The sequence below is a fragment of the Plectropomus leopardus genome, chromosome 10, assembly GCF_026936395.1.
Source record: "Plectropomus leopardus strain MGB_pleo_1.0 chromosome 10, ASM2693639v1, whole genome shotgun sequence".
NCBI classification, from domain to species: Eukaryota; Metazoa; Chordata; class Actinopteri; order Perciformes; family Serranidae; genus Plectropomus; species Plectropomus leopardus.
This window is the reverse complement of record NC_142185.1, coordinates 8,165,832-8,193,718: the sequence shown is the minus strand read 5'-3', so window position 1 is coordinate 8,193,718 and position 27,887 is coordinate 8,165,832. Positions and strand designations below refer to the sequence as shown.

Genomic DNA, 27,887 nt, shown 5'->3' with positions numbered 1-27,887 from the left:
TCTGTGGGGCTCTTTTCTACATTAATATAAAATTGAATACACTTGAAATTAAGCAGAAATGAATGTTTGAATTATTTTGTGTGGCTGATTAAAAGAAAAATCATTGTCACCAGTTTAATAGACAGAGAATGCTGTGGGCCAGAGCTGTTGCTTTGTCAAAATGCATTAGTAAAATCAAACTTAAAATAGATGGGTGTCCTCTTTAGGGAGGAATGGCCTGCATTGCTTTCTCCCTCTGCTATTTGAAGTCCAATGTGACTTGCTTTAGGCTAGTTCAGCTTATTTCCGGATTAAAACAGGAATCTTGTCTGGGTACACAACACAGGAAGGGACTGTTAAAAAAAAGGGCCGTATCAAATACAGAGGAAGAAAGGCACAAAAGCTGATTCCACACCCCGTTGTTGCCAAAGCAGTGCACTGTGACATGCCTTTTACATACTATTTAGCTGTGCCGAATTCCAGATGTCATTCAGATGTTTTTTATGGTGGAAACTAACATAAAAACAACTGTATTTATAGTTGTTGTTTTTTTTTTTAATTTATCTTCTAAAGACACACTTGAGAACTATATAAGGAAACAACCCCAGATACTTCTCTGATCAGGACTGTCAGCCCAAAAAGGGATGAAATCATGGGTGACTTGTGTGACATTTGATGGATTCCTGTTAAAACCCACACTAGTCTGCATCTGGCTTTGCGCACATTCTCAAAACTAGCAAAATCAACAAATTTCATAGCGATTAAAAAATATTTTACCCCCTGGAGCTTTAAAGGTTCTTGTACACCAGCTCCTTCTTGTATGGATTATTTATTTATTTATATTTTATTTTCTAATTTTGTGGCATTATACTTGTTCTTGTTTGTAAATGCTATTTTCCTTTCCTTGTTTTGTTTTCTTCTGTATGTTTACTGACTCTTTTACATGTTTATATGTTCGAAAGTCTGGATTTTGTCTAACAAAATATAATGTTTGTAGAAAAAGACATTATTTCTCATTATGAGCAATCCAAAAATGTACTCTATCATTTTAGTATTTGAAGCAAAAATAAAAGGAATTTATTAACATTATGAGAAATGTGCTTAACGACAGTGAATACGCATATGTCCTAAAACATCTAACTGAAGTTCGAAGTACTGTCACAGTTGGCACCAGTTTAAAAAATGTTCAAATGTCCAGCTCTAACCAGGACACAATAACATGCCAGAAGAACAATACTTTTGGTTAAAGTTATTAATTGACACTTTTTAAAGTACTGACTGAAACAACCCTGCACCAAGTAGTTTCAGAAGTTCTCCAGTCAAAAGGTCAGTTGTGCTTGCAGCCAATAACAGCAAGGGTTCTTTGATTTAATGCAACATGGGATTGACCCACTACTCCAGCAGCTATAACTCACACAGCCTGTGGTGTGGTGAAGTTGCGTGCCATGTATTTGGCAGTTCAGAGTGCTGAGATACCACCAAAATATTTGAAAATGAAACTGAGTGTTTCCAGTCACATGATGGATATCAATTTAAGTGGGGGAAAAAACGCTATCAAATGAGGTTCTATCTATATCACTTAAAGGGTACTGGAATTGGTACTGATTTCATATTTCTAAAGGATACCCAGCCCTATGTCAGTGTTCCCCAAAATTTGGCATCTCTTCAGTGGTTAAGAACTAAACCCAACCCTCAGGTTTAGTTAATAATAGAGCAAACAGGAGGTGTACCCAGGCCTCAAGTTTATGGAGCAACCTGAAAACACTTTCCCAGAACTCCTATTGACTGCACATAGGTGACGGGAATGAAAGACAGTCACTGAACCATTCAGGCGTGAGGAGAGCAGAATGCAGGGTCTAATCCTATCAAAGCTGGGAAAGATGAAGGTTTAAAGCCATAATTCCTCCTTTTAATCCATTCAGAAAGGCTCTGACCCAGCTGGGGACCTTGTTGGCGGATTCGTTAACTGCTGCATGGTCACCACCAACAGTAGTTTTACCAGGCTGCAGCCACACCACCTTGTTCGGGTGGCAGGAAAGATTTTAGACAAACATTCATCGACACAGCTGAACATTCCCTGGCAGCCTAAATCTTGATTTGCATTCCCCAGGTCCATCCAGTAGAGAATGCAAGTATACATTACTGTCTGCTGCTTCACTCAGAAATAATGGTGCCACCTGGTTTCTTGTTAAAGCACAAATAAAGGAGGCTTCACTGACTGCTTACCTGTCTGAATAGCTGACATCTTTGAAATTAAGTGGTTACGTTTTCAAAAGGATAAACTTGTCCAAAGTCAGAGCTACTCTGTGCAAAATGCATTAGCAATGTTTGTCAGTCAGGTTCTCTTTCAGCCACTCAGTCACCTTCGTAAAATGTTGTCTGCTGAATTTACTTCTATGTAGGTCCTACTGAGTTTGTTATGAATCGTAGAAAGTTGAGAGAGAAAGAGCGAGAAAGTTTTTGAGTGACAACTGATACAACCACAACAAAAAACAATGCAATTAATGATTCTCAAAACGTCAAGTGTAAGTGCTAATTGCTACCTAACTAGCTAACATGTTGACAGGAGGTTATTTGCTGAAGTGTTTTGGTGTGTCACATCAGAAGAGAAGAAGAGAGCTTTTTGGCACAGCTTCCTACTCACAAGGTGTGTGCAGGCAGTCAAAATTCCAGTAACACTTTTGTTATTTATTTACTTACTGTATTGCCTGAGAGAAATCTGTCAGGTTGGCGCCAATGGTAAATGGACTTGCATTTGTGCATTGCCTTTAGTCTTCCAAACATTCAGTGTTTTTACACTGCATGTCAAAATTACCCATTCATACAGACATTCATACACTGGTGGCCAAGGCTACCATGCAAGGTGCCACCTGCTACTCGGTTAAACATTCACACATGGAATTTGGAGTTCATCTTGCCCAAGGATACTTTGATTTGTGGACTGGAGGAGCTGGGTATTGAACCGTCAATCCACTGATTAGTGGATGGCCAGTCCACTTAACCAATTGTCATTCCAAAGTCGTCAATTGCCACCACATGGTGAGACATCGACAACAAAAGCCATCTTTTGCAGGGGGTATGATACATCGTTGGGCAGCAACAGTTCATAACAAAGCCAGATGGCACCTTTTGTGGTACTGTGATACTGTGTTCGCCTCTTGTATGAATTTTGAGCCAAACCATTTTTTATAAATCTAATCACATGCTTTTCTTGCTTAAGGAAATTAATGTATAAACAAAGTGTTTACTGACATTGTACATTTATTTTAAAAAGGCTGTATGCATCAAATAAGCACAAACTGTACATTTCCTGTGAAAACAGAAGTGTATTTTGAAAGACACTATGCATTTAACAGGCTAAAATTGACACCCCTTCCCGGAATGTCAGCAGCAGGAGGATACCTGAACAGATGTTGACATGAGAATGTGTTGTCTTTCCACTGTACATAAATGAAGCAAATATATTCCGGATATGTCTCTGCCTCTGTCATCTTGCAGTGGTTACATCATTTGGGGATGTCAGAGTCTGCACAGTAGTGATCTCCACCGTATTGAATTTCCACTGCCCGACCAATCACAAGCACACCACTGGCACACAGAGCTGTCAATCATGTCACCAGATCTCCTTTATATAGCATCAAATACCTAAATAAAAACAAACCTACCAGAAAAATGAACACTTGAACAAACATCAGCGTGATAAGAACTGCCTAAAATGATAGAAACTATCTTTGGGTAAAATATATTTGAGATGTACTTTGATATTTTAGTTTGGCCCATGTCCCATGGAAGTTGCAAGGTTTATGACCTATACTGCAGCCAGCCACGAGGAGGCGATCCAGATGTTTTGGCTTCACTTTTTAGGAGCTGTCATATTATCTATCTTTCCTATACAGGCATTAGTCTTCATTAGGGACATCAGGTCATCAGAATAAGGTAATTTCACAAAATATTAAAAGTTGCTTTGCTCAGACAGTGAAGGATCTATGTTGTGATTCATGGAGCCAGTAAGACATGGTAGGCAAGTTATTCAAAGGTCATACAAAGTAAGTAAACAAGTATCTAAATCAGAAAACCATTATTGTTTATAGTTAGGGGATGGAAATTTGTCTCTGATGTACCTCTGCCATTGCACCACAAACTACCTGCTGAAGGAATGAAGAGAACCAACCATACGATATGACACTGAAGTTCCAAGGTCGCATGTGAATCATCTCAGTGACATGCACCAGCATGCCTCAATTACAAATGATCGCTGTCATTTCTGATTGACTCTGAAAAACATGAGAGCAGGCCGGTGATAAATTCACCCTGGTGAGGACTTGATCTGAGTTATGGTGTGTTCAATGGCAAAATGCACTCACTGCAGCTCGACAGCATCCAATCCTATTCTGCTGCTTGTACAATTTTGCTGTGTAGTTATATAAAAAAGGATATTTATAATCAATCTTCTCTGAATGAGAGGTCATTCTGACCCACCTTTGAATTGGATGGACATTGGAAAGCCTTGCTATTTTGCTTGTCAAAGTTCACTCAGATTGAACTGTGTGCAATGTGAATGAAGTGTGGTCAGTGTCAGTCTTCAGTCAAGTTAAACAACTCAACCAGTCAAAATTTGATGCCTCCTTCCAGTGTAATGTGAAAAACAAGCGCTTTGTTTCCTCATTCCCAACCTTTTAAAATATTGCTTGACGGATTTTATGTTGAAGTACTACTACATGGACTGTGTTTAGTTTCTCCCTGCCAATGCCCACCAAGCATTTTGATAGTATCATTATTTATATCACAGTCATTATTGCCCCGTGCCTGATTCATTTTGTCATTCACGTCACTGGAACAACCGCCCTTGGCACACTTTTTTGGAGGAGCTCGGCTTCTCCTCATCGGCCTTATGGCTGACAAATGACTTTGTGAAAAGCGATATGGTCTCCTGCAGGAAAAAAAAAAAAAGAATAGAAATTGAATCCTGGCCTCTGTCGGCAGTCTCATCTGTCATCTTTTCAATATTGATGTCCATTATGTTTATGGATTATTTGGCTGTCTTCTGTTCTCTGGCCCAGCTCGCCCTGTCGGATCGGCCACTTGGGGCAGCGGCCCGTTGATAATGCCATTTTGATTGATGGCTTTCATAGTTTAATTGTCAGCACCGTCTTCTTTTAATAGAGCTCCCCACACAACTGAAAGACTACGTCGCAGATGAGTCAGAGTTCAAACTGCGTGTACTGCTGGCAGTGTGAGGCAGATACAATGTGACTGTATCAAAGATTTGGTATCATCATCCCGGACCATTATCAGCTATTTGGCTCATGCTTATGGCTTCCTGTATCACCTTACATGGATCACATGTCCATTTACGGGAAGAAAACAGCCCTCTGTACGATTTATCACAGCTGCCAATGGGCCTAACTTTGTTTCACTGGAATGGTGCAATTATTCTGTGGCCTGTATACAAGTCTTTGGGGACACTCAGTGTGATTGAGTATATGCATAAGGAGTAATTTATCAGATACACACATATAAAACTAATGCCAGTCCTGCACTTTCTTTAAGGTTGTAATATTCAGTTTTTGTTGACGCTGTTTTTAGAGAGGTGTTGATTTACCTTAATGGAAATTGCTAAATGTATTTTGTAACAGTGAGAGATGTATCAAATATTTTGTCTACCTCATCAATATCAATAAGGCTAAAGCATACTGTCAACAGGGTGTTCCACTGTCCCATTGTACATAACAGGAAGTTTCTTCATGAGTTAATCTGCATTGTTCAACCCTGTCATTAAATCATTTTAGGGATACTTTGCCAATTTTCAACCAGCCTTTAATTATAACAATGTGGGTAGTATGTGTAAATGACCTGTGGTAAACTTCCCCCCATCTCCTTGCTCATCTCTCAACTCCAATTTGCTGGATGAAGTAAAACACTATATCTAGTGGGGTTTTTTGCTGGCCATAGGGCTGTTGCTCAAACTACAGATTGTATTTCTACAATTTTGTTATGTCCAGTACTGGACACACAGGGAGTGGTCCACCCCTGAGACCAAACTCAGTTCCAACAGTTAAACCAGGCAGTGCTTATCAAACAGCACTGTAATGTATTATATATTTCTCATTTAAGAATCATATTTAAGTTCACTGTTTAGCTGTAATATTAGAATTTTTGAATAGGAAGTGGGTGTCATACTGTTTCCTGTATTTTAAATGGTAGCTGAAAAAACTTAGATCAAACAGTATAGCTTACCAGGCAGTGCAAGTAGTGATGATTAAGTATGCACCAAGATTCTGTTATGGCGTTGCCTATTTTTAAGCTAAAATATTTTCAGAAGCATATTTTAGTGCACTGTTTGTCAGTGAAAAGCAAATTTATCAACAAGAGGTGGGTGCCATACTGTGTGTTGTTTTGTGAAAACAGAGGCTGAAAAAACTTAGATGAAGTAATGCTGATCAAATATAAACCAAGATTCTATTATGCTGTTGCATATTTTTCAACTCAAATGTTACCAGAAACATATCTTAGCGAATTTTTGAACTGTAATACAAAATGATTTGTTACCAGCCAGCTGTTATAGTGTTTCCTGTGGAAAAACAGTCAAGTTTGTATGTCAGTCACTAGCAGGGGCATGTATTGGTCCGGTACAGCACAGTGCATTCTGGTAGTTAGTTTTTCTATCTTTTAAACAAAATAGCCTTTTTCCTGTGTTTTTGCTGGTGATATAGTAACAATTAAAAAAATTTCCAGTAGTGAAATACCTCAACTTTTTTTGTAAGCTTGATTGTCCTTAGCCAATTTTTAATGGTGGCTGAAAAAACTTAGATCAAACAGTATAGCTTACCAGGCTATACTCAATATCCATACATGCTTACAATACAGATTCCATCGGTGCTAAATGCCATATGGTGATGTTACAACACATGGTCGTCATATTTGCCCGTATTAACCAAACAAATCAGTAAAAAGCTCCAGGGAGTTTGAATAAATTGCTGTAAAAGCTTTTGAAGAGTGGCTTAGTAACAACAGTGAGCCATGTGGGGTTTACACAGAATCCGATTCAGTGACCACACACACCCAGCTACCTATAGGATGTATCAGCACATGTCTCGCTCCCATCCCTCGCCTCTCCTCCTCTCCCCAGTGTGTTTGCAACCAAGGTCGCAGTGGTCTTGCTCTGTTTTCCAGGGGTGTGTGGGCTTCATTCATCATCCGTGTGATAGCTGCATGCTAGAGTGCCCCAAATCCCCCGTCTGCGTTTGGGTGTGTGTCTTTGTGTGTGCACATGGGTTTGTGTCTGTGTGTGCCCACTCAAAGAAATTGTGTCTCGTACTCTCCGTATGCTCGCTCAAATGAATGATCTCTCTTCCTGTCGCTCTAAGTAAAACTCCCTTTTTGTCTCACTGATGCATCCACATGCAGAAAGGCACTCCATGCCTGTGTCCTTGTACATACAGTACAGTGAGTTAATGTTGGAAAAATATTCTATGCGATAGTATATTGCGCAGTGCAAGATGAGATGAGCGTGAGAAAGAAAGAAAGGCAGACAAAGAACAAGAAAGAATACAAATGTAAAACACAAGAACATTCACCACTCATGTCGATATATATAGGAGAGGCACCTTTGGCAGCAGTTACAGCCCGAGGTTTGTGTCAATGGGTCGATCGGCTCGGGGACATATTGGACACTGCAATTCGTTCCTCATTCTTCTTTGCAGGAGGACAAAAGCTCTGTCAGGTTGCATGAGAACAATATGGAAAACTAACTTTTAACAGCCATAAAGCAGCGACATCTTTCCTGTCATCTTTGCCATGAAACCATGTAGCTCATTGAGAGGACTCTTGAAAGTCCTCCTCACTAGAGCCCTTCTTGCAATGACGATTTTTGAAAGCGGCCACCTTTCATTTTTTATCCAGTGCCTTTGGTGATTTTCTTTATTTATGCTTTGTATCAGAATCTTCTCATATTTTTAACAAAATCATGCTTTTCATGTTTGGGTTGGGCTCTCAAACACTTGATAAATTGTTAGCAGACTCTTCTGTTCAGGGGTCAAATTATTGTCATTGCTGTTTAAGTAGTATATGAGTAATAGGTTATTTCATATCGATATAAAAATATCCCAACCGACCCCGCTCTCCCCTGCTTTCCATAAACTTTGCAAGCTGTGATTGTCAATGAAAAATAAACATGATGACATTCAGGAAAGAAATAGAACAAACTGGAGTGCCTGGACAAATCTATAAATCAGAGTCTGAGGCGGAAATGTCTCACAATTATCAACATGTGGGTGTCTAAGCCGATGGATAGCAGCTAGCCATGCTAACTCAATAAACAGTGCTTACAGTGGCATATTGATTAATTAGTTAGGTAACTGCTGAATCTAAATTACCCGGAGGTGTGAATGCAAGTGTGAATTGTTGTCTGTCTCTATGTGTCAGCCCTGTGATTGACTCCTGCCCCACCGTCACCCTGTATATGATAAGCAGTTACATGGAACAACAGCAACAGTGATTTCAGCGCAAACAGTGACAAAGCCCTTGCACACTTAGTTATTTTTGTTTGTTTTCTTAAATCCATCATCCAAAAAAACATCATGTTCTATTTGTTCAAAAATTCACAATACAAAATTAGATGAAAAGACTCATTTATTATATTTATGCTTCTTTCCGGTGTAGATATCTATCGAGCTGTCACTGCTCTCCCGTGTCTGCACTGTTGGAATATATAGACAATTCAGTTATTCATTGCACTAAATTCTTGTAGCACAGAGCATACTCCGAGCACAGATGGAGCAGCACATCAGGCGCAGTGTCAGTGAAACTTAGCCTTTCATTGTGCAAAAAAAAATTGCTTTCATTCACCTCTGCAGCAGCTGCTCCTCTTATCCGTCGATCTGATCTGATCTGCTCTGATCAGATCTGCTCTGATCAGATCAATTGACTGCTTACTCTCAAACTGTGCAAACTGCTGCTGAGGGAAAAAAATCTCATGAAGAGACCAGCGCTGTGTTCATGGACCTGCAAACGTCTCAGATTTAGAAAGGGGACACAGAATAAAGCAGTAAAAAGATTCATTTTTGAGTACAATTTTTGCTTTGGTTTGTTTATTATGGATTTTATGTTTTAAGCTAATGTGCAAATGACATGTACATTCATTTCTTCCAGTTTGATAAACACTTAAAAAAAAAAAAATTATATATCTGCCATGTCATCAGTTATATTTTTTCTAGTTTGCCGCATCTGTCTTTTAGTCTTTGCTTCTATTGTACAACTTGAAAATTTTTCCATTTTCTCGTGGAAAAGTTTGGTGAGTGCATGGCTGGTGGATCCCAATATTAAGAGCAGAAATCACATTCTGTGTTTTTTCATGTGGTTTCTGTGCATACATGCATGTGCACAGCATTTACAATGTTAAGCTCCACACACCAGTGAGGGGATTAAGACACTCTTTAACCCCTGGAGGAAGCTGCACAGTAGTTTTGTGAACGATCCGCCATTTTTGCACCTCGTTTTATCTCTTATCCTGCTTATCTCCCCTTTAGCTTGTCATTTCTAATCTCTTCTTCTGTTTCTAGTAACTTCATCAATTTTTCTTGCCTTTGCACTTGCTTGTTTTTCTTCCTCTTCTCTCCCCTTCCTGTTCTGCTTAAGTCACACAAAAGCTTCACAGAGAAAGTGTTCCGTTTATCAACTGCTTGACACAAAAGCGAACAAAGGGAAGAGAGGATTTGGTGGAGATGAAGGTGAGGCTAGGACAGTAGTCACGGAGGAGGCCAGGGACTGGTCTGGCCCAAGCGCAGATCGATACTAGGTGATGTAGGAGCTGGTGGGGGGTGCCTGCGGGGGCAGTAGATGGGCTAATCATTTCAGTCATTACCCAGCCGTGTCTCCTGATTCCAGGGATTAGCAAACGCAGAAACAGGGGAGATGTTGTGTTAGTGCTACAGGAGACTCTATCAGGGATTTGAGGAGTGGAAAACACTGCCTGTCCCCAGTCGCCTTTGGTAATTGTGCCTGTAGTACCGTGCATGGGGATCTGGGGAAGAGTGTGTGTGTGTGTGAGAGTGTGCATACAAGATGTTTTAGCTGTAGTGTTAGGGCGCAAAGGACAGAAAGAAGAGGGAAAGGAGACAATGTTGGTATTAGCGTTGTGCATGTACGTGCACACCGGTGAAAAATACAAGCAGGCATTAGAGAGTCCTGTACAGTCCCTCTCTCTCTATCGTAGGAGAGGAGAGTAGTGGGAGAGCTTACATGCTTGCCTGCCCACGAGCCTTTATGTGGAGCTGATCATTTGACAGCGTACAAAGCAGAGAGAGACTGGCTGCCCACAAGAGTCCTGTGAAAATTTCACACACCGCAACATACACGACGGGTGGAAATAAGGAAAATTACATTGACGTCAGCGGTCAAAGAGTCGCAGCTAGCTAAGTCATTCAGCTGCAGCGCCTGCTTCGACAGTACCCTACACTCTGATGTGATACAAAAAACAAGCCCGTATAATTGAACTGTCATGCACAGTTGAACACTTGAGAACAACACTGACAGCACGCTGTAGAAGTAGATGAATTAAGAAACATCGGTTTGTCGCTTGCATTAGGGCGTTTAAACGGGGAACTTTACCGCTTTTACACACCAAATCAGTTTACTGGTTATGAAGAGCAGTGTTTACGTTTACTGTGTGTAATTTCTTATGTGTCCCAGGAAGAAATAATAACCCTAGTGATTGAGACAACTTATTTATAACAGAAAGCCTGCCTTACAGACTCTGGGCATAGAGTTCGAAGAACATGGCCATTTACCAAGATACAGAACCATGCAATTGAATTACATGAGGTGAAAATTTCTAGGAACCTCTTGATTCAATTTGAATCTGATTGAGAGGGCTATGATGCAGTTTGAAAAATGATAATCAATACATCTTGATGCACATATTATACATGCTTTATTTTTTCATACTGTGTGATTACTTGCTATTTTAAAACACGTATTTTAATGATCTATAATTAAAAGTAGTGATTCCCCTTCAGCTGTGGGAATGTTTCAAATCAGCTCATTCACTGTTTCCCACAGAATCTATGTGTGGCAGCAGCTGACAATAAAGGTGTGGGGGCAGTAAATTTCCCATTTCAAAAAACAATCTTGTCTGTGCGTGTGAAAGCAACGCAGGGAGAGCTCGGTTTTTTTGTTTTTTTTTGTACTAGCAGTTTGAGGAGTTTGAGTCACAGGGTAGATCATTTATCCGTTGATCTGGTGGGAGCTTTTCAAACTGATTGATGAGAGGGAAGCTGCTGCAGAAGTAAGGGAATGCAAACTTTTAGATCCAGCGCAGTGGGCGGTTAGGTTTCACTGTCACTTCATCTGACGTTCTGCTGCTCCGTCTCTGCTGGAGTACACTGTGCTTCAGTCATGTGCTGCATCAGTAACCAAACAGTCTTCCAATAGCTCTGCCAATGAACAGTGCAGCTCCAAAAAATGTCCAATCTATTTGTAGTGGCAGATGTTTTAATTGTGGCAAGTCGCCAGTAATACATGAATGAGTTGAAAACCCCGGCTCAGAGTGAGAGTCTTTACTGCATTTTGCTGTCATTTACAATCGTACTAGTTTCTCTCCTCTCTGTTTCATGCCCGACAGGGCTTCACCTGGGAAACAGGGGAGACAGATTAACATTACATGAGTTGACAACATGTTATGTGCAATAAATATCTCTTAAATGCATTCACAAGTACAGTAGTAGTAACAAATAGGAGGAACATAAGAAACATGAACACACAACACAGTGACACATTTTACATACGTTATGTCTCACCATCCAAAGGTTCAGCCAAGAGAAACATACAGCCTGGTCTCACAGACTGTTACAGGTAATCATTCCAATGTCAATTTCCAATGATTGACCTTTCTGCATGAAATACAATGTTTCAAGAGAGAACTGCAAAGCAACTCGTAATCAGTTTATTCCCCCACACCTAATGGTAGGACCTGTAGAGGTTTTGGAGCTTGAAGCATACTGAAGACTAAAAGTACTCAAGCTGATACAAGGGAAACATATAAGGAACTCACTATTGAGAAGCTATAACAGCATGTTACCACATGATTCTTTTTTTTTTATCCTTCAGTACTTTTTGCTAGCAACTGTTCTTTTTCTTTTTTGGATCATCTTTTTATATAACATGATAAATCACTCATTTTACATTTCAGCGGGTTATTTTTTATGCACATGGATTTGAAATTGGTTATATTATCCACTCAGTGTGATTCACAATTGCTCTTAGATAATGCTGTTAAGCTCAAGAGAGAGAGACTCAAGTGCAGATTTCCTGACTGAACACATCACCACAATTCAACTTGATAATGTCTTTCTTTTAACCCTCCCTCGCCTACTTCTTTAGAACACTTATAATCCCTGTTTGGAACAAAGTCTTTCTTTTAACATTTCTCTACAAAAATTTAAATGTCATTCCCAAAATAAAATATTTCTGATGACATCTTCTGGGTGTTTTTTCAGTCTTTAGAAAGCCCCCCTCAGAGTTACAGAAGACATTATACAGTGCAACAGTATTCACAGGCTGTGACTTGTGACTAATAAACTAAACTTCAGGAGTGACATTGCTAAGGTGCACCTTTAAGGAAATGAGCAACAAAGAATGAATGAATGACCCAGTGTTTCCCTGCTGTTTTGGATCTCAGTGGGGAAATGAAATTTGACCAGTAGTTGAGTTGAACTATAATGAGGTTCATGATATCAGCAGCAGAGACAGGTGGCTTTATAAAGAGTTGCGTTAGTGCCAGCTTTGCAAGTACTGCTGCTGCCAGCACATACAGTATGTACCTCCACATGCCATGAAACTACGAGCCAAAATGTTTTTCATAATGTCATCACTTTATTCTGTGCAAGAAAGCTGCTTAATTATCATCAAATAGGGAAATTTTTGAAGAAAAATTGACAATATTTTGGAATCAAATGAAGCTCTAGTTGCACTTTGAATAGGTTAGACTCTAGAATTATATATGAGAGTGTGTGGTGAAATGGTTTCTGCAGTAAGACGATTTGGCATTCAGGCTCCACTGGTGGGCCGCGTGCCATCGCAGCTTCACACCTTGCAGTCTTGCCAGTCTTGTGACCTGAAGGTAAAGCGAACCAAAGCTGTGAATACAGAATGTACATCTTGCCACCTGACTGCAAATGTTCAGCATTCAGAGAATGATGTTGCCTCACCACCATGGCTGCCTTCCAACACCTGCAGCTTCAGACACAGCTTCAAAAGGAAAAATCACTAGAAGCAGAGGCAGGGCGTTTGAAAGGAGCTTAACATCTTCAGCAAAGGAACTTTTCAATCTTGCGGGCTGCATTGTGTGTTTGGACACAGGCAAAAGAGGCTGAAATGAAGCTGTTGGGATAATCTGACCCAACAGCCACAAAATCCAAGCTGAGAGTTACGGAGAGGGACAGTGAACGGTGAAGGACGGCGAAGAAACTGACTTTGACCTTAAAATAAGAGTTGAACCCAACTTAAGCTTGACAGTGGAAAATCAGGTTAAACCTCTCTACCAGAGTTCTTTTCAATTCACCCAACGACACGCTGGGGATCACAAGAAATAACAAAAGTTTCAGGAGGGAAATTGTAAGTGGCGACACAAGGGAGCGATGCACGGCAGCAGCATCTCCTGGTGTCTGTGCACGCATGTGTGTTGGGGAGATTAAAGATATGACATGTGGAAATGATGCCAAGTTCCACCTCTTCATCTCCTTTTCCAAAGTTGTCCTCATGGGCCTTAGTAAGTTTAAAAATAGAGCTTTTCTAATGGAGAAGAGGGCCGAGGGGAAAGAGAAGAAGAGCGAAAGCGTGCAGAGACTCGAGGAGTCCTCTGTGGTAGGAGAAAGCAATTTGAGATTGGCCAGATTGCTTTTTTTTCCCTCTCCCTCATCCCCCTCGGCCGCTCATGAGGCGTGATATGCACCGGCGGGGTCCCTAAGCCGCCATAAGCCTGACGCCAGTACCCACCCCGCCGCCAAGGAGACGTCGCACTCACAGCGAGAGAAAATCAGCGCGATGAAATAAAAGAGGGACTCCAAAAAGATCAGCAGGGATACTGGGAGTGATAGATGAGAGCGAGGCGAGGGGAGTCTGGAGGGAGCAGGGGAAGGGTGGAGGAAAGGGGAAGGCGCGAAGGGATGAAGGAGATAGCTTTGGTGGGATTATGGCAAGATATGGCAGAATATAAATGCACTTGAGTTGTCCAAGGCTGATTTCTCACGGTCACATTGCATTGTGAGAGGTGCATTGTTACGGGCCTTTGTTACAGGTTTGTTCTCCCTCTGAATGAACCACTTGGGTGTCAGACAAATATAGTCGCACGTTGCAAATCTGTCTTGGATGAAACAGGCGTTACACATTCTGCTTTGTCTCTCTCTGACGCTTTCAGGAGGAGAAGGCTCAGCCGAGGCAGGGCAGAAGGAAACGTCCACCTGTGATATTTGCCAGTTTGGGGCTGAGTGCGATGTGGACGCAGAGGATGTTTGGTGAGTTCACACAAACACACACACACACACACTTTTTTGTCAAAGCCACGTGGCAGCAGTTAACCTCCACAGCTGGTAATCTTGACACCTTGTGACGTTTTTTATCCCCAAAAACTACCACCTTTATTTATTATTTGAAACATGTTAGTGATTTTCAACACTAAGGATTTATATTAGAGCTCTTTTTTATACTGCACACATCCGCAGCTGAACACCCACTGAGGTTTAGTGCATGGTTGACCATTTCATTTAACCTCAATTACTAGAGCAGGGCACAGAGAGAAAGGAGATTTTCGCTTATTCTGGAAATCCAATTACTATCCTTACAGGACTTGCCAATGTCAGGCCAAAAATGACTTTCACTCACACAAGGAAAACTAGTTCAGTCAAGAAATAACGTTTATCATGAATTTAACTATTCATTGGAAAAGAGACAGATGCAGGTAATATGTTATCGGGTTTCTGGCTCGGGTAAGAAAAGAAGCAGAATTATAATCCAGGGTACATAACAAACACTCAATATATCAATCTTATATCGATATTGTTATATGACACTAGATACTACCTGAGATTTTGGCTATTGCAGTATCAAGTGTTGTCTTTTCCTGGTTTTAAACATACAATATGTAATTTTCTGCGGGTAGGGGTCTACTAATCAAAACAATAACAAAAGACAGATCAATCAGTCAGTTTCTCTCAGGTAGAATTCCTTTGGTGTTCATTGTTGAGGAGGTTTTTTACCCTGAGCCGAATTTTCCAGAGAGGTCTCCTTCTCTCCAAAACCAATGGACCCGGTAATTTAAACCAGTTAAAGCACTAAATAAAGCAGGTTGATGTTGAAAATGTGTTTCTCTGCCATTTTTACCGGGAGCAGAATTACCTCTTTTCCAAAAACAAACTTCACTTGTCGATTAAAACTGATAAAAGCTTTGAATGAAGTTGTTTTGTGTTAAAAATGAGTGTTTCTCTCATGCTATTTTGCAAGGCAGGGGCTTGAGTCAAGCTGCCTCTAACGTTTGCTAACCTTTTTCTCTGATAAGTTAAGATCCAAATGTTCGGGAGGTCTTTTACTGTGAGCCAAATTATCTACAGAGGTCTCCTCCTCTCCAAAATAAATTGACCTGGTGATTTAAACTGGTAAAAATGCTTAAAAAAGCAGTTTCATGTGAAAAACTGTTTTTTATGCTGTTTGGCACAGCATGGGCTTGAGCCAAGCTGCCTCTAATGTTTGCTCACTTTTTTCTCTGATAACTTTAGATCCAAACATCTGATGACCAAAATCCTTCATCCAGTGTAAAACAATATAGTTAAAACAATCAATATCTAAAAATTGGACCAAAAACATGTGGTTTAAAAGTTGAATAAAAAGTCTATCTATTACAACTTCTGGTAGAGAGTGCAAAGTGGACATGGACCTTGCCCTTGATTAATATTATAGATTTCTCTGGGTTTGAACATTGTTGGAAATATGTAGGATAATGAAAGTACACAACTAATATTGTTCTAGTCGTTTTTCGACTTTTAAATGTCGAAAAGTTACACGTTATCCTATAAGGCTGCATTACCATAGACCAATCATACTGTTCCATCACCCAGCTCCAATTAAGGTCCAACAACTAAACAGCTGGGCATCGTAGACTTTCATTAAATCATCTGACATTTTCTTCTTTTTCAGACAGGTTTTGTGGATTTTAAGCTAAATGTCGCATCTTAGAATGTGTAAAAGTGATACTTTTTATCTGGAGGGGCTAGAAGGAGATATATTTGTTTTTTTCCTTGTTCCATAACCAAAAAAATGTAGGGTATAGCCTACTGAACAATACACATGCAACTTTTTCTTTTTGATGATTATAACAGTGGCCTACCCTGCTTTACAGGCAGCCAAGAGTCAATAGCACCAATAGTCAACCCTACAGTATCACTCCAATATTGATATTAAGGTATTTGATCAAAAATACTGTGATATTTCATTTCCGCCATATTGTCCAGCCCTATGGTCAACTGTTGAACTGGTTTCAGCATCAGACAGTAACATCAGTGTATTTGCTCTCTATAGCATGAGTGAAGCTTAAATGAACTCAGCATTACTGATTTGGTGTGGAACGAGGATCAGCTGCTATCAGCAAAAGGGAGGCAGTGCTTATAAGAAATCCCAGACGTACCGCTGGAAATTAGAAGTGCCCTGAGAGTATGACTCTATCAAACTGCCTGATGTAATGGAAAGATAATGTACCCTGGTGTGCAATAACCGTAATGCCAACGAATGGTTTCATGATGCATTCTGAGCCTTGTTGCAAATACCAAACAGCTGGAGTCCACTCCTCCTGATGCCACCCACTTCCACAAATGCACCTTAATATTCTACTAAAACGCACAAATGGATTTATTGACAATTTCTTAATCCCTAGAGGTGGAAATCATAAGGTCACGACAGCACAGCGCACTGCAGATGATGTGTGCATACAAAGCTGAAAATACAAAGGAAAATGGAGCCTCTAGCATGTGCAGCACAACTAGAACAAAGGCCATTACACAATGTATACCATGGGACGTTTGTCCCGACAATCAGAAGACAATGGATAAGAAAAGAGCAGCAGCCGACGTCAATAATGTATCTCGTTAAAAAAGCAGTTGACACCGGCAGACATATGAATATTTCACAGTCCTTTTCTTGTAAAACGGAAAGTACAAGTACTCTTTAATCTTTCAAAAGTCCCAAGGTGTTTTGACAAGAATGTTTCTGGTGAATAATCAGACAGGTGATTGCAACCCAACAGCAGGTAATTTTCATCAAACAGCAGCCAACCGCTGCCGTAGCGCCGGATCATTTTGATTAAAATGACAGGTTATTCCAATCAGGCGGCAGCTGATTTTAATCAAACAAGCCGTCAGTTAATCAAACAATGAGTGGAGAGAGAAGACTGTAATCAACAGCCAGGTGACGGCAAAGTGATGTGTTTATTAAAATGCATTTTTCTTATTTTCATACAAACAATACAAAGTGATAAATAAATACTGCTTTGTAAATTATTAGCCACTGTATGAAGTGTTATGGGGTATGTGGTACTCGAAGTGGCCTGATAATGAGACTGAAGTGCCATTTTGTTTTCACTTCATCATTCAAGTAAGAAGTTTATTCATGTTTGTTATGTTCTGTTTGGAAGCAGTTTTTCATTTTGCCCTAACCAATCAGAGGATGTATCCTCCCTGCCCATGTTACTTCCAGCTGATGTGGAAGCTGCCATGTCATATTTTCTGAAAATGCCACTATATTCACTTTATCCACACAGATTCTAGCAAATGCCATTAGAAGCCGTAAGAAGAGGAGGATTTTTTTCACAAATGATCTGTGTCATGTACTACTGGGTGGATAAAGTGATGGTTTCAGCAAAAAGTTGTTTTTATAAAAGATACCAACTGTAGCTTTAACGTTTGTTGTGTTAATCTGAGAAATACTTCATTTCAAAAGAGTTGTTCGACATTTTGGGAAATCCTCCTCTTCACTTTCTCAGAGTTAGATGAAAAGATTGATACCATTCTCTAGATGTGAGAGTGGTATCGATCTTCTTAGAAATTGAAAAGATGTATTTTCCAGAGTTTCAGACCTTCAAGAGTTGACATTACTGTTGGGATCGCACTACATGGTCACTGTGTCGCATTATGATGTCATGAATTCCTGCTGTGACTCGGCCAAAATACATGACTACAAATTACGTCCTGACTAATCATAGCTTGCTGTCTTTTGTGACTTGCATGACAAAGTGCACAGAGTGCTCTGTGCTGCTATAGGTCAACATCATGAAAGAGGTTGTCGTCTCTGCGAAAAAAGACAAAAATGTTCTTACAAGCTGGTCTTACTGTATGTGGTGTTCCACGGTGACACTCTAATAAAAGCAGTAGTGGCCGTGCCCAATGTCACATTTATTATGGCCGTTTTCCTGTTACCATTTTTCTTGCTTTATCAAAGAAGATGACCTCCACATTCCTCATCTCAACTACAACGCTCTGATTGGCTGATTGAGCACAACATTAAAACCTTTTTTTAAAATTCCTGAAAAAAAATCCACCAATTCAGTAGTCTGGAACAAGGTTAAAGTCTTTTTTAAAAGTTGTAAATAATGGGGTGTCTGGTGGCTCAGTGGATAAAGCCGGTACCCCATCTATGAGGGCAGTGTCCGTCCTGCAATGGCCATGGGTTCAATTCAAGCTCATGGCCCTTTGCTGTATGTCATCCCTTCTCTCTCCCCCTTTCACGCTATCACTCTGTCCTATCTAATAAAGGCAGAAATGCCAAAAAAATAATCTTTTACAAAATAAATAAATAAATAATTGTTGAGACACTTGTAACTGCGGGTGGCATCAACAACCTTTGCCTTTAGAGAAATAAACCATCAGTGTGTTATTCAATCATCACAAGACATTTTGCTGTTTTTACTTTATTTTTTATACCTCATCATTATGTTCTTACATTCTGACAGTATAAAAGATTTCATGACAATTGTAATGAAGGGTTATTGTCATAATGTGCTCAGAAATGATGCTTTCACAGAGCAGTCTGGTCAAGAGAAAAATGAACGTTTCTTTAGTTGTATTTGTCATCATTTATGATTCACCATCTGGATTCAAATACGGAAAACTGAGCTCTGGTGTGTCAGAAATGCTGCATGTCCGTTGAAACTATTTAGGCTGAACTAAACTGCGTTTGACCCTGTAAAGAGCCTCACTATCCTTACACTAGCTCTCTGTGCTCTGGAGGCAGGCAGAAGGCAAAAAAAGACCAATTTACCCCTTAAAGGATCAATAGAGTGACGCAAAAACCCATTTAGATCCATTTGTGGTGTAAAACTGTAATTACCCACAAAAACCCATGCTTTCAAACCCATCAATAGCACCCATCAGTGTTGATAGAATTAAGGTAAAGGAGGAGCAAATGGCACGATAGCCAGAGAGGGGCTGAAGGGACACTTTCAGTGTGAGCGCTGGGTTTGCACCTCTGTAGAAACCAGTAGGGAGCTTTTCATAGCCGGCTCGTGTGTCCATCCTGCCGAGAGTAAAAAGGAAAGACATGGGTGGGTGTTAGTGAGATAGTTACTACTCAACATATAATCAACTGACTAATCAATTGTTAAAATAATCATCACTTGCAGCCCTTCTTTGCAGTCATTTTTTTGTCTTTGCTGTCTCTTTTCATCTCTTTGTAGTCTTTTTGCATCTCTTTGCAGTCATTTTGAGTCTTTGCAGTCACTTTTCATCTCTTTGCAGTCATTTTTGTGTCTTTGTAGTCTCTTTTCATCCCTTTGTAGTCTTTTTAAATCTCTTTGTAGTCTCTTTTCATCTCTTTGTAGTTATTTTGTGAGTCTTTGTAGTCTCTTTTCATCTCTATGTATTCATTGTGAGTCTTTGTAGTTTTCTGCATCTCTTTGCAGTCATTTTGTGAGTCTTTGTAGTCTCTTTTCATCTCTTTGTAGTCTTTTTGCATCTCTTTATAGTCTCTTTTCATCTCTTTGCAGTTATTTTGAGAGTCTTTGCAGTTTCTTTTCATCTCTTTACAGTGATTTTGTGAGTCTTTGCAGTCTGTTTTTGCATCTCTTTGCAGTCTCTTTTCATCTCGTTGCAGTCATTTTGTGATTTCTTTGTCTTTCTGCATCTCTGAGTCTGTAACTTTTTTTCACCTTTTTCAAGTCATTTTGTGAGTGTAGTCTTTTGCATTTCTTTGCAGTCATTTTGTGAAAATATGTTTACACCTCTGCTTTATTTGTAGTTATTTTGTGTGTGTGTGTGTGTGTGTGTGTGCGTGTGCGTGCGTGTGCGGTGCGTGTGTGTGTGTGTGCGTGTGTGCTTGCGTGTGTGTGTGTTTGTGTGTGTGTTCAGAGGGCCATTTTTGCCTCTGATCATTTTAATTATTTGTATATATACTATGTGTACATACAGTATATATGCTCTCCCTCCCTTTTTAATTTCATCATTGCTGATTTGTTTACTCTCTCTCTCTCTCTCCTTCTCCCTCTCTGCCTGTTTGCCTCTCTCTCTCATTTTTTCAAAGGATTACAGTGAAATTTGAGGCTAAGGATTATGAAAATCAATGCTATGTTCAGTTAGTTTGCCAGGGTTTGCTGCTTAGGATTTGTACACAACATGAGGCAGTCAGTGGATATGTTGGCCTCGGCTGCTGTGTGTGTATGCTGTGGTGTGTGTTTGCGAGTGTTTACATGTGTGTAAAGTGGCCTTTTCTGTTGGGAGCCAGCAGACAGTCTGAGGGGCAGGGGAGAAATAATCGTGGAGAACTAATCAATACGACACATCCTGCTAAGAAAGCATCCGCACGCACACGTCACACACATTCTTGTATGTAGAGTACACACATTCACACACACCTCTAATACTTCTCAGCCCCTTTGTGCCTCTCAGCAGAATGTGTGAAGGAATGATTTTGAGTGTGTGAGTGACGAAAACGAAAAACCGAGGTTCATCACAAAGCGCTTGCTGTCTGATGCATGTATATGACTGTTTGTGCATGCCTGTCTGAGGGTGTTTGAGTGTGTGTGCGAGTAGCATTAGGATGTGTTGACGCACTGCAGTCTGGTGGTATAGTGCCTATTGTGGAGAAAGTGAGAGGCCTCATTAAAAATGTATGAAGCCCAGACATCAGCCACCGACCAACAGCGGCCTCTTGGGACGGCCAAGACTCTAAAAGCTCTTCTGCGATGGGAGGTTGTGGGGTAGGGGGGGTTAATGTGGATGTATATATGCACATGTGTGCAGTGTTAAGCCTATATTCCTTATAAGTGGAAATTTCCTTTTAGCTCAGAAGCTCTTAGGATTGCTGCTTAGTTCCTCAAAATTCTTCCGCTGCCTCCTCTTTCATGCTAAAACTATTCTCATTTAGATACTTTTATGATAACGCAGACACTTTAATTGTGAGGCTAATCTTGTCTTGAGGGTGACTATTGCAAAATTAGAGTCTGTGTTTCATAATCTTTAAAGGTTAACTCAATCTACAAAAAAAATATCGCTTGCCTCTCATGGTATCTAGCTCTGCAGATAATGCTGGCTTTAACTGTGAGGTATTTGCACCCACTTTGATACAGTGGAAGAAGGGGTGTGTATTTGTCCGTCTTAGAGGATTTGAAACTAGTCTAGATACACTGTCCATGAGCCAATACAAAAGTAATAGCAGGTAGTAATAGGAGCAGAGGATATGGCCAAAATCATCTATCAGTGTACGTAATTTTATATCATGGTAACGGTTTATATCACAATATAATTAAAATTCAATCAAGGAAGGTTTAAAATACTGTTACCACCAAAGGCTTTTGGCATAGTGTCTTTAGAACCAAAAGGACCACCATACGAACATGTACCTAGACTCTAGATCTATGTAGCATTTCCACCACAAGCAGAACTCCTACATGTGGGCAGGGTTGTTGTCACTTGCTGCTGAGTACTTGTCACTTGTCACTTGTTTCCTTGTTACTGGTGATACCAGTAACAAGGAACATTTTTTCTTGTTTTGTTCGAAACATTTTTTCTCCGAGTATTAGATTCCACCTGAATTTCCACCTTACCTTAGTTGCCAGCAGTTGGCCCAGGGATTTAATTTTTTTCTCAGTCTGCAGCTGCTCCTAGAGGCTGCAAACATCTTCTCATTTAGAGTTATAGTTTACTAATGAATGAAGAACTTTTCACGGTAGAAACAGTGGTTAAAACCAAGCACAGCTCAGCCCTAAGCAAAGAGTGTTGATTTTCTACTGACCAGTCAATGGACTGCAGTGTTTTTTGCTCCACCTTGTAGTACCAGGTTCTGTTAGGTACCCCAACAGAAGGGTGTCCAAAAATGGGGATGGTTCCAAAGGTACTAAAGGTACCATCCATCACAATGGAAATGCAAAAAGTGCATACTGAACTGAACTGAACTGAACTAAACTGAACCTGCTGGTGGAAACACTCTAGATACAAACAAAAAACAATTGCCTTACATGGCATCACATCTTCATAGAACAGTTTGTATGATATCCCATGAATTAGTGCCTCAGAAATAACATTAACATAAAGTCATGTAATTAATGGAAACTTACAGAGATTAGGTTTAGGCATGTAAAATTACTGTGGTAAGGTTTGAAGTACCTTAAAATGACTCAAAGTTCATACAGTCCTGTGTCCTGTGTTTTGCCTTGGAAATAAACTAGGTCATGCACAAATTACTGGCTCATGATTAAGTTGGATATGTATAAATTTGGGTGCATTGCTTTTTGTAGGAAAACATACAAACAAGACAACAGCTGTAGCATGGACGATATCTGAGTTAAAAACTACACAGTAGAGCTAAAATTCTTTCAAAATAGAAGTTTTAAGGTTCTTGAGAATATTTATTTCAACTTTTACGGGTTTCTCTATTTAGGACTTCCCTCTCCTCCATCTTGTCCGATCAAATCACACTTCCTTGCGAGGTAGCTTGATTCCTGAGAGTCACGAGACCACATGAGAATCATACAAGAATACAGCCCTGATTTCCTTCATAGTCAGCCCCAAAACTAACCCATGGTAGAACCGTATTGCCAAATCTCTACTGGTAGACACATTTCTTCTTCTTCTTCTGACACTATGTAACTTTATATCGCGATCATATATGACTCACAGGATGAAGTCTGAGTGTATGAGCCTGTCATCGGCTGCCTGTTTCAGATGGAATTCTCCTCCCCTTTCACTATCCCTATGTATCCCTAGCCAAGTCAGAATTTTTACTTTTTACTTTGTCAAAAAGTGTGTGTAGTTTTAATTATCTCTGTCTAAAAGATTTATTTTCTTAATTCTAATATCTGAATGAGAAAAACCCCACAAAGTAATGTGTGCTGCCACACCATAACAATAGTAAACATGGGAAGTGATACACTGGAAACTTGGCTCCTTTTTGCTTAAATGCTGCCAAATGGGTATTGTTTACCTCCACCCATGTCATCATCCTAAATTTAGCATTTTAAACAATGCTGTATGGGCACACGTCCTTGTAAATAAAAGTCAGAATTTTTGCCTTCAAATACTGAAGTCCAGGGGGCCTGTGTTCTTTTACTGTCAACATGCACATTGCTGCTGGAAGGTGTTGCAAGATGTATATTGCTACTGATTGATTTTACAATACCACTGTGTGTTTGGCATACTGAAAATTCAATGTAAACACTGAAGGCAGTATTGTATACGGTAGAGTCAGGCATATCTGTGAAGGATTTTTTTAACTTCAGTAAGAAGCTCAGCATATGTGAATACATAGCCAGCTAGCGAGAGAGTTGACAGACACACACACATCAGACGCAGAGTGAGAGAGTGTTGAAAGGATTTTTTTTTTTTGACAGCTGTATCAGTTTTTGCCAAGTGTCATGATGAGCTGAGTTGTGTCTTTGGTTGTGTATCAACGCAGCCATACCTCTGATGCTTGTCATTTCCACACCTCTAATTGAAAGCAAATGGAAATTCATTTGTGGTGGAGTAAGTCCATTTTGAAAAATTCAACCGCTATATATCTTTCCACAGACAGTGTCCTCACTTTTCTCAGTCAGGATAATACACAGGACGTGCTGTCAACAGTTATTTTCAGGACTATTTTTTCATTTTCAAAGAAGTGAGGTCTTGAGGCGGCTATCTCAAAACCTCAGCAAATAAAACCCAAACTATGTGAATGGCTACAGACTGCACTGGAAAGTCAGGAAATATGTTTTATTTTTTTTGCAATATGGGTGAATTGACCCTTTAAATCACAGTGTCACAGTCTCATTGTGTAACCCTCTGCAGCGGCAGGTCATTCAGAGCTACGCCGGCTCACCTTCAGTGTCATGTGGGATTTTGGATACAACTGTGTCTTCTCTGAGGCATAACGAAGCCTTTCTTCACATCACTCTTACTTTGCTGATCCATCATTACAACAGTAGCTGAGCACTGCCACGCTTTACTGCACGGCGTTTCAATCAACATCAATGTCAGTGGTACGAATCATCGTGGCTGATTGAGAAGGTGTCTGCGTGTGCATGTGTGGGCACCCACGTGGGTGCGTATGCAAATGCAGCTGTAAGACAGCTGAATGCCTGTGCTTTACTGAGAGCTTGCCACCAGGGGAAAATGAAAAGACCAGGAGAATAATGACAGATTTATAATTACAGAATCTAACGTTCAGCGCTACTCAGCAGCAACTGTCTGGGGAAGGCAATCTGGGTGTAATTTCTGCTGATCAGGCCTGCCACACATTTAAGGGTCACACTACACATGTGCCAAAGTACCCGCACACACACACACACACTCATGCACATGCACACAGGTGTTTGTGCTGACTCCCTCTCTATCTGTAATATGTGCAGATGCTGCACACGCAGAGGAGCCCACGCAGACTCACGCACACAGTGACAAACACAGAATGTCTCACACTTAAATTTCACCGAAAATTGTGGGGCGACAGCAAATTGCCCGGTTAATTTGAGAGAGCTAAAAGCATCAAGTAAGCGCCTGAGTCACAGAGAAATGGATGCATTAGTGTCTGCCACAAAAACACACCAGAAACATCAGGTTTATGTGAGGAAGTAACTGATTCAATATATCACAAAGAAGAAAAAGTATATGGGTTGAAGCAGCTATTTGCCAAATACAAAAACTAACCCACTTTTAATTAGACTTTTAGTCAGTAGTGTAGAAAAGCTTTTCCGAACTTTCAAATCAAACAACTTGCACTTAAAGTAATCATCAGTTGCAAACAGTAAATGCATTCAATTACTGATCATAACTTGCTCAACACAATCACTAGATTAAATGTTGGCGTTATGTGTTTCTGCAAACCACGGATATGTTTTATTCGCAGGTTATTATTATGTTTGGAGATTAAAAAGCAGATGGAAGCACACTGTATTGTCGCTACAATACACCTATGTTGGGAATGAAAAAATGAATGTTTAGAACCTAATAGGATGAAAGAAACAGTGATGGGTGGCTTCAAAACACCCACGTTTGGAGCTTAAAAAGTTGATGGTAGCACACTGACATGTTGCTACGAAATACCTACGTTTGGGGCCTAGAAATCAGCTGGAAAAACAGACCAGTCGCTTCAAAACATCCATGTTTAGTGCCTAAAAAGCCAGTGGACACAGATGGGTAACTACAAAACGCCTACCTTTGGTGGTTTTCTGACTTAAGAGCTGCTGGAAAAAAACAGAGCAGTTGCTACATAACACCCATATTTGTAGCGTAAAAGATATAAAATAACACAGATGGGTCACGACAGGAAACACAAGTTTTCTGACTTAAGAGCTGCTGGGAAAAAAACAGACCAGTTAAAGGAAGGAAACACAGTGGTGGGTTGCTTTAAAACGCCCATGTTTGGAGCCTAAAAAGCGAATGGAAACCTACCAAAAAGTTGCTACAAAACACCTACATTTACAGCCTAAAAATCTGATGGAAACAGCAATGTTTTGCTGAAAACAACAAGTTTTGTTGTTTGTTGAACAGTGGTCTCGGTGGTCTTCAGCTTGGCAGCCATCTCACCTGGGTGTCTTGCTATCCACCATCCCCTACACCTCCTACATGTTACATCACTTTAGAAACTTTGATATGATATTTTGAACTTTGCAAATGAAATATATACGTGGTTTCCAGAATGCTCAATGCCAACATTTTCTCTTGGCAACTGGTCCGACTTGCTTGTGGAAGCAGCAGAGAATTTCTGTTTGAAGGCAATGTAGGCCACACATTACAGCTCAGCTGTGACAATAATACCCCAAACATGCCTGTGGCCTTGGAGCCAATGTTCCGCAGTCGTCCGCATCTACATCGAGATCTTTTTTTTAGAATTTCTCAGCCGAGCAGGTTTTGTTGAAGGACATTTAAAAAGACATGGTGTAATACCAGGAACAAGCTGTTCTGCAATCTTCTTTGACTTTTTTTTTCACCAAGCTGTCTCAGTGAGCACTATGATAGTATTAGCTCATGCATTATTATTTTCCATTTAGGCTATTTTCAATGTTATCTAAAATAAATTACATATCTGAAAGCTTTAGTATGGTGAATGGTGGCCATTTTTTTTCTGCAACACAAAAATGTACAGCTCTGTTATCTACATTTCTTTCATTATTAATTGCTTCCTGCCATTGTAAGAATACATCATTTGTCAATCAAGCCCTCTGTGCTGCCTGTCTCTTTTTTTGCAAAGTTAAATCCATTTGCCATTGTGTCAGATTGAATGTGCCGAAACCCAGTTTGAACAGGATTACTATGCATGGTCCAACGTCCTGACAGAGTGCAAGCTGTACTGTGTTTTTTTCTGTCTCGTTTTTAATCCCTGAACGAATTTCAGTCTGTGTCCCTCGCAGTCACACACGCACAAGTCTCCCGGAATAAAGATGCTCTCGTTTTTCATTAATACTGCAGATCTCATTTATTTTAGATGTCGACAGAGATATTAAATAAAATGCCAGGATGTTTACAACTCTAATGCGATCTCTTGCTCTGCAGGTGTGTTTGCAACATCGACTGTTCCCACATCAGCTTCAACCCGGTGTGTGCCTCAGACGGTCGCTCCTATGACAACCCCTGCCAGGTGAAGGAGGCATCCTGTCAGAAGCAAGAACGCATCGAGGTCAAGTACCTGGGCCACTGCCAAGGTCAGACCCACGAAAACACACACGGGCGCACACACTCTCACTCACGACAACACCTTCACACACACAGCAGAAGCCGTCAATCTGACTGCCTAGGCAGGTGTTCACTTCAGGTTGAAGTGAGGCCGCCGAGGCAAATGAGGCAGCATGCAGAGCTAAATGCAGACAGCGTGTTTCTGTATCTCCCTCCAGCTGCAGCAGCATTTCAGTATTACAGATATTTTCGCTCAATCATATTTTGGAATAGTGCGCAAAGATAATCCCCAAATCCCACATAGCCTTCTCTGCCATGTATATTGATAATTTTACTGAATGGTAATCCCCCCCATTTTTAGTGTAGTATCTTTTATTTGGGTGCAGTATTTGTTTGTAACGGTTCCAGGGATAAAGTTATTTTATTAATCTCTATGTGGTTAAATCCCTAAACTGAGTCATATTGCTAATCCATGTGAGAGAAGACAAAGGCACATAAGAATTAGTCTTTTGAATATGGTATGTTTTTTTTTTATTTGAGGTATGATCTACTAACATCTTAATTTCTCCTTATATTTACTCATATTGCTTAACCCTTTAAAATCTGGATCGGCATCAGTTTTCTGTGCTGTGTTTAGTTGCCTTTCACGATCTGTTTGACCCTTTGAAAACTGATGAAAATTGGTTCGATTTCTTTCGAAATCCTGCAAATTGCATGAATCAGAGAAGATTATAACAAATGTACCCAAAAAAATGTTTTTAAAAAGGGTGGAGGATTATTAGAAAATGTTCCCAA

General features: G+C 40.2%; 1 protein-coding gene across 2 annotated transcripts in view; it reads left to right on the top strand.

Annotated features, from left to right (window-relative positions):
- Nucleotides 1–27,887, top strand: part of tmeff2a (transmembrane protein with EGF-like and two follistatin-like domains 2a) — a 142,086-nt gene that overhangs the window by 99,632 nt on the left and 14,567 nt on the right. For both annotated transcript variants that reach the window (XM_088082989.1, XM_042494882.2), the window contains exons 5-6: nt 14,393–14,489; nt 26,973–27,121. In XM_088082989.1, coding sequence (XP_087939115.1) covers nt 14,393–14,489; nt 26,973–27,121 — 246 coding nt within the window. The remainder of the gene's footprint in view (nt 1–14,392; nt 14,490–26,972; nt 27,122–27,887) is intronic.